Genomic DNA, 7,994 nt, shown 5'->3' with positions numbered 1-7,994 from the left:
ATTACTTTTTAAAAAGTAATAAAAACTAAAAACATTACAAATGCTCAAAGATTAACATTCCAGATAATGAAACTAACAAAATATAAAATACTTTATAACCCATCTAAGTAGCAGAGAAAGGGTCCAGTAACAAGAAATGATATGCTATTGGCTCCAAGATGCAGATGATGTATGATACCTTTTAAAAAAAAAATGCACAAAACACCATGTGCTTTATTAACTTGGATATTTACTGAGCTGATTTACATTAGAGGAGTCGTCATTAAATCCCAAAATGCAACAGAAACTCAGAGTTCCAATCTGGCTATACAATGCTGTAGCTCCAGGGATTATTTCCTCAGTACTTTAAACTCCTTTCCGTTGCCGGCACGCCATAAAAGGTTAGAGTTAATGTTAATCTCATCCAATCATCCTCCAGTCACAGGTATGGCTGATCCATGGAAAGCTTCAACTTGACTGGCTGTCCAGGCAGGACAGGTTTCTTAACTTCCTTAGTTACTTCAGTGCCTTGGCCACTAGAACAAAGAAAGGAAGTTCAACTGACTGTATTCTGAAGGAATTCAGTTGATGAAAATTAATTCAGTTCAACAGATGCACTGTGAAACACATAACAAGATTGGAAACATCTTAATTCCCAGGGTCACTTACCATAAATTCAAAACCAATTTCTAAATCAGAAACTTTACTGCACTCTAATTTGTATGGTCAACATGAACATGAAAAAGAAAGCATCTCACATATACACCAGTGGGTACAAGCATACACTAAACTCTCCAATCTGAAATACTGGTTTTTGAGTTTCAGAATAATAGAATGCATAACCATAAGTGTGTGAATCTGATACAAGTACAGCAAACCGTTTTAACCGACACCTTATGAACTGGCCCTCTTGATAAACTGGCAAAATTATATACCTGAAGTTTACTGTATTATCGCAATATCCATGATGTATGAACAGTCAGTTGAGGGTGTGAGTGAGAAGGCTCTCTGCTGTTAAGTTTTATTTAAGGTAAAAGTTGCGTTATTACTTAAGTGATTTATGCTGTAAATAAAGTATAAGTGATGTGCATATTATCTGCATTCCGCTTCTATTACTTAGTGTGTGCGTTTATATAGATTATGTGGACCTCCTGATCAATTGGAATATTTGATCAGCCGGCACACCTCTGGTCCCATAGATACCGGTTAATAAGAAGTTTGCTCCTGCGTAGTTGAGACATAAAATAGTAATAAAATTGTTTGACTTATTTAAATGCTGTATTTTTTCATGTTTCCAACATGCTGTGCTCTTTAATAGTAGAAAACAGATTTAATCAGCGAGTACTCAGCACATGCAGGATGTCTGTGGACCAACTTAGTAAGAGTCAAATATAGAAGCAGGCAATTTTAACTTAGTGACAGACTGAACACAGGAAAAATCAAGATCATGCAGCCAAGTTAGGATGGTGAGCAGCACTTTCTGTACTTCAGCTCCTGTCTGCCCATTGTGCGGATTCTTTACTATGGGTTAGCAACTCTGGATTGCAGGCACAAGACTAAAAGATGGAGAGCGAGACAGGTTAACTACTCTGCATGTCAATGCAAGATTAAGTATATGGGTAGAAAGGCTATTTACTCCGTGTGAAAAGATCTCTAAATATCCTCCAAAATCTTCTTGAAGCATACTTTTTGCTGGATGAGAAACTGGGGGATAAAATGGGAAGTGTGGCAGTGAAGATGGTTAGGACAGGGCATATGAGACACTAGTACCAGTGATGGGGGCTGTCTGGACCTTAGTTGTTCAGATGCACTATATGATCAGCTAAAACTAAGATGGAAACAGTGCAAGTTAACTTTGAATTTGGGAAAGATAAATTAGGTTTTTTCTAAAGTGGAGGTACACTCGGAGCTGTGAGGAGCTAAGATTTATTTAAGATTGTGTGCATAGATCAGTAAAATTGGTGCATATGGATAAAAAGTAATCAGATAGTCTAATAGAAAGCTGGTCCTTATTTGAAGGGCTGAAGAGAGGAAAAATAATCAGAAACCACAGAGTACCATCTTCAGTTTTAAACACTGATCCTCAGGATCCTCAAAATTCAGGAATGTGCACACTCCCAGAATACCAAACTTAGAGGGTTAAATTTGAGTACAAACATTAACTTGTTCTGTATTCTGAATGTAGAAGGCTCATTGTGATTGAATTGAGGTTTTATGAATAATAAAAGAGGTAAAATACAGAAATATGCCCTCTTCCAGGACATAATGTTAAAACTGGAGTTAAACTATATAGGAGTTAAACAAGGACAGTTTGTTTGTCCCCCATTCAAAGGGCAGAGGCAATCTAGTAGCCACTCTCCAAAAAAAATCTAAGATGTTGATTTGGCTGGCATTTTCAAATTGAAATGAATAGATTTTTGACAGACAAGCTATGCAAGAATACAAAAGGTACAAATGAATTTAGGTACAGATTAAGTACTTGGAATGGCAGAACAGGCTTAAACACGCAAATAGTTTATTTCCATTCCCATTTCACTCTGTCACTCCTAACAGTGTTACACATTATTGAACTGAACAAGGAACGTGCTGCTACTAACCTGGCCGCTTGTGTTCCCGCCGCTAGCGCTTTCTGCGATGACCAAATGACAGTAGGTGGAAATGTCTCTCGACGACCATCTCGTAAACAGTAGTAGTTATCGGAAAACTTATGGCTGGGGCCAACCGGGAGCTTGGGTGGAGGTTGGGTCCTGAAACAGAGTATTTCAAAATCCTGTCTTTACAAAAAGGTACTAATAAATGAATGCAATATCTTAAAAGCTGCAGCTAGAAAACCTATATCCTTTCATAGGAGATCAGACATAAAGGTTACTGTAAGCAGTTACAAAGCAGCAGAATAACAGCTGTCTTGAAAAAGAGGGAAAGGTTTCTTGAAAACAAAATTCATGGAACTAATCCCATTTTCTCTGCTATTTCTATTACCAACGATTGACTTATTTTCGACACTAAAAATTCCTGTTCTACAACCATCAGCAAAAAGAAACCGCAAAATACTTGAGATATTATTTAAACATAGAATCATAGAGATATACAACACAGACCCTTTGGTCCAACTCATCCTTGCCAACCAGATATCCTAAATAAATCTAGTCCCATTTGCCAGCATTTGGCCCATATCCCTCTAAACCCTTCTTATTCATATACCCATCCAGATGCCTTTTAAATGTTGTAATGGTACCAGCATCTGCCATTTCTTCTGGCAGCTTATTCCATGCATGTAAAATGTTGCCCCTTGGGTCCCTTTTAAAACTTTCCCCTCTCACCTTAAACCTATGCTCTCTAGTTTTGGACTCTGCCCAATCTGGCGGAAAGACCTTGTCTATTCACTCTATCCATGCCCCTCATGATTTTATAAACCTCTCCAAGGTCATCCTTCAGCCTCTGACGCTCCAGGGAAAATAGCCCCAGTCTATTCATTCTCTTCCAGTAGCTCAAACCCTCCAACACTTGCAACATCCATATAAATATTCTCTGAACCCTTTCTCGTTTCACAACATCTTTCCTATAGCATGGAGACCAGAGTTGAACGCAGTATTTCAATAGTGGCCTAACCAATGTTTTGTACAGCCGCAACATGTCCTCCCAACTCCTATACTCAAATGCACTGACCAATAAAGGCAAGCATACCAACTGTCGTCTTCACTACCGTTTGCCTGCAACTCCACTTTCAAGGAACTATGAACATGCACTCCACAGTCTCTTTGTTCAGTGTCACTCCCCAGGACCTTACCATTAAGTGCATATGTCCGGCTCTGATTTGCCTTTCCAAAATGCAGCACCTTACATTTATTTAAGTTAAACTCCATCTGCTAGTCCTTGGCCCACAGGCCCATCTGATCAAGATCCCGTTGTACTCCGAGGCAACCTTCTTTGCTGTCCACTACACCTCCAATTTTGGTGTCATCTGCAAACTTACTAACCGTACCTCCTATATTCACATACAAATCATTTATATAAATGACAGAGCAGTTGATCCAGCACTGATGCTTGTGGCACACCGCTGGTCACAGGCCTCCAGTCTGAAAAACAATCCTCCACCACTACCCTCTGTCTTCTACCTTTGAGTCAGTTCTGTACCCGAATAGGAGTTCGCCCTGTATTCTGTGTCATCTATACTTGCTAACCAGCTACCATGAGGAACCTTGTCGAACACCTTACTGAAGTCCATGTAGATCACGTCCACCGGTCTACCCTCATCAAAATCGCCACTCCCTTCCTCTCTTGCCCCCCCCAGCCTTTCTATCCTTCCTATTGCATCATGTTCTTACGTAATTCAAAGTAATCTAATTAATGCCTCTTTTGATCGCTAACCCTCAAGAAAGCTATACTGGCACCAAAAGGGATGCAGGAAAGATTAACTGATACCCAGAATATGGAAAAGGGATGCTGTGAAATACTGGCAGTCTCCAATTTCTAAGTCAGGGACAACTAAGGCTTGGAAACAAAATGAAGTTTCCTCTACATTACATAGTTACAGACACAGTGAATATCTTAGAAAACTGTCAGATTAAACAGTTTAATATTTGATAGACAGAGTAAAATTCCCATACCCAGAATGCCCCTGTCAAGTAGAAATAATTAAATTTAACAGAAGGTTACACTCTGACGATCACAGCTTAGTTTATTTTGTCAGTTACCGGAGAGAAATTTCAGTGTATCGAAGCTGCAACTTTTCTTGGAGATTCCTCTGCAGGAGAGAGAAAAATGCAACAGTCAGTTGCAGAAGTGTTCATGCACACATCAAATGTTGAGCTGATGATGCACAACAGTCCAGAAAGATCAATCATGGAACAAGGAACTGCAACTGATAACATAGCTGCAATGCTGATGTGCAAATACACAAAGCTTAAGAACTTAACATTCAGCTGAACATTGTCTCAATGTGGAAGATTACTTAGTTATGTCCTGTCCACAGAAACCAGGACAAATCCAACTTGCCAATTACCATCTTATCAAGCTACTTTTGATCAAAGTGATTGAAGGGGGTAATTAGGGGAATGGTTAGCTCAATTGTCTGGATGGCTAGTTTGCTATGCAGAGTGATGCCAACAGCATAAGTTCAACTTCTGTCATAACTGAGGTTACAATGAAGGTAACCTCCTTCTCAATGTCTCCCCTCACCCAAGGCATGGTAATCCTCAGGTTAAACTACTACAAGCTGAATCCCTCTAATGAGAGAGCAGCCTTTTGGTCCTCTGGGACTTGTCTCAATAAGCTAACAATGAATGGTCACTGCATTTTCTTACTGGCTCAGAATACCAGAGTCTTGAGTTATTCAACAAAATTCGCAAAGTGCACCAGCAAGGAGGACAACAGCAGCAGATGCATGGAATAGCACCACCATCCTGGCTTGGAAATATATCATTGGTTCCTTCAGCATCACCGCGTCAAAATCCTGTAACTCCCTTCGAGCAGCACAGTGGGTGTCCCTATATTGCAATGACTGCAGCCATTCAAGACAATATTTCACCACTAACTTCTCCAGGGCAATAAATGCTGGCATAGCCAACAATGCCCACATCACATTAACAAATTTTTAAAGAAGTCTACAATATCTGCCGATATTAAACTGTATACATAAATATTGGCTGGGATAACTACATCCACAATATATTTCAAATGTGAAATACTGACTTAAAAGGGTAAATATATATTTACAACATACATCCATATAAAATGGTGTTGCTGTACATGCACATGGACCACTTTTGTATCCAAGAAATCCCAAATGGTACTGAACATGATGCAAGCATCAGAAAACATCTTGACTTCTGACTTAATGATGGAGAAACAGTCATTGGTGAAGCAGCCAACGATGATTAAGCCCAGAACACCATCCTGAGGAACTTGTGTAGTGATGTCCTGGGGCTGAGATGATCAACATTCAACAAATATAAACATTTTTCTTTGTGCCAGGTATGACTCCAACCAGCAAAGAGATTTTACAACTAGTTCCCATTGACTCTAGTTTTGCTAGGTTTCTACAATGCCATTCTTGGCAGAATGTTGCTTTGATGGCTAGGTATCTTTCTCTCCCTTCACCTCTATAGTTCAGCTATTTGGTCCATGTTTGGACCAAGGTAATGACAGTAAAAGCTGAGTAGGTCTGGCAGAATGCAAACTGAATATCAATGCACAGATCAAAGAACTCAAAGAACTGCAGATGCTGGAAATCAAACCAAAATGGAAATGATTACATTGACTCTAGGATTTGGAATATACAGGATATTGGTTAGGCCTCTTTTGGAATACTGTGCGCAGTTCTGGTCTCCCTCCTGTAGGGAGAATGTTGCAAAACTTGAAAGGGTTCAGAAAAGGACATTTGGAGGGTTTGAGCTATAAGGAAAGGCTGGATAGGATGGGGCTATTTTCCCTGGAACATTGGAAACTGAGGGGTGACCTTAGAGAGGTTTATAAAATCATGAGGGACATGGATAGGGTAGATAGACAACAGACCTAGGGTGAGAGAGTCCAAAACTAGAGGGCATAGGTTTAAGGTGAGAGTAGAAAGATATAAAAGGGACCTAAGGGGCAACTTTTTCATGCAGCGGATGGTGCATGTATGGAATAAGCTGCCAGAGGAAGTGGAGGAGGCTGGTACAATTACAACATTTAAAAAAAGCATCTGGATGGGTATATGAATAGGAAGGGTTTAGAGGGATATGGGTCAAATGATGGCAAATGGAACTAGATTCATTTAGGATATCTGTTCAGCATAGATGAGTTGGACCAAACGGTCTGTTGCTGTGCTGTACATGTCCAAAACTCTACTGAAAAATCTCAGCAGGTTTGGCAGCACCATGTGAAGAAGGGTCACTGAACCCAAAACATTAATTCTGATTTCTCTCCACACGTGCTGCCAGGCCTGCTGAGATTTTCCACTAATTGCTACTTTTGCATCAATGTGCAATTTTTTTTTCCCCCCCCAAGTGCTCTTAACAGCACAGCCACTTCCACCACTTTGCTGTTGGCCAAGAGTAAACCAATAAGCTGGTAATTTGCAGAGTTGGGTTTGTCCTTTTTGTGCACAGGACACACCTGGATAATATCCACAATGTCAAGTGGATGACAGTATTGTAGCTGTGCTGGAATAGCTTGGGTAAGGAGAAAACGTCTGCAGTACTATTACCAGAACATAGTCAGTGGCTCCAGTCATTTCTTGATAGCATATGGAATGAATCAAATTGCCTGAAGCCTGGCAATCTGTGATACTAGGAACTTCTAGAGGAGACCGAGATGGATCATCCACTAGGCAGCTCTAGCTGAAGGCTGCTGCTACGAAATATAAGGCCGAAACATTCGCAATATGCTGGTCTTGCCCCATCGTTGAGGGAAACAGAAGAAACATTAACTCTGCTTTCTCTGCACATACACTATCAGACCAGCTGAATTTCTCCAGCAATCGTTGTTTGTGATTGAGGATGGAGATTATTGTGAAGAGGCTAGCAAGAGACATTTAATTTTAATTTACATACAGCCACTACTTCCGCAGCAGACATCTGATATTAGTACACACTTATATAATTATTATACCTTTCACCTAGCAGCCAGGACAGGTTATTATTTGAGATTTACAGACTCACCCCAGCTAACCAGTTCCGCAGCCTCTGAATGATCTTGGTCGCCGACGCCATGTTTGTTGTGAAGGGCGAACACCTGGAGATTGATCAACTGGAAAATTAAAATGTTTCTTTTTCATGTAGGGATTCGGAGACTTTGTTTATTTATTAGAACAGTCAGATTAAATTGTAATAAATCAAATAATAATAACTATTTATTTTATTGAGTTCTCGGGCGGGCACGGAATTGTGGGAGAAACGGGCAGCTTTTTTAAAAAATGTTATTTTGAATTTAAACTAAGTTAACAGCGGATCGGCGCGGGTTGTTGGAATATGAAGTACGGAGTGGGATTGTTGTTGGTGATGGTGATAGTGAGATGTGTTTGTCTGTTCTGGGGG

The 7,994-nt window shown here is 40.1% G+C and overlaps 1 protein-coding gene across 1 annotated transcript; it reads right to left on the bottom strand.

The window, feature by feature from the left end:
• Window positions 1-209: 209 nt before the first annotated feature.
• On the bottom strand, window positions 210-7,933 carry ndufa7 (NADH:ubiquinone oxidoreductase subunit A7). Its single transcript, XM_020522426.2, has 4 exons — window positions 7,620-7,933; window positions 4,674-4,723; window positions 2,577-2,726; window positions 210-515 (listed from the first exon to the last, which is right to left on the bottom strand). The coding sequence occupies exons 1-4, from the start codon at window positions 7,668-7,670 to the stop codon at window positions 419-421; spliced, it is 348 nt and encodes a 115-aa protein (XP_020378015.1). The 5' UTR covers window positions 7,671-7,933; the 3' UTR covers window positions 210-418.
• Between the last annotated feature and the right edge of the window lie 61 nt (window positions 7,934-7,994).

Source organism: Rhincodon typus, chromosome 29 (genome assembly GCF_021869965.1).
Source record: "Rhincodon typus isolate 14 chromosome 29, sRhiTyp1.1, whole genome shotgun sequence".
NCBI classification, from domain to species: domain Eukaryota; kingdom Metazoa; phylum Chordata; class Chondrichthyes; order Orectolobiformes; family Rhincodontidae; genus Rhincodon; species Rhincodon typus.
The sequence above is the reverse complement of the archived record's forward strand: the minus strand, read 5'-3'. Positions and strand labels throughout refer to the sequence as shown.

What these genes read in the sequence shown, in the direction of transcription:
- ndufa7 (XM_020522426.2), bottom strand. Translation starts at nt 7,670, where the DNA reads ATGGCGTCGGCGACCAAGATCATTCAGAGGCTGCGGAACTGGTTAGCT. An exon ending in TGCGGAACTGGTTAGCTGGG is followed by an intron (nt 4,724 to 7,619) that starts GTGAGTCTGTAA and finishes TCTCTCCTGCAG; the next exon opens with AGGAATCTCCAAGAAAAGTT. An exon ending in GCGGGAACACAAGCGGCCAG is followed by an intron (nt 516 to 2,576) that starts GTTAGTAGCAGC and finishes TCTTTGTTCTAG; the next exon opens with TGGCCAAGGCACTGAAGTAA.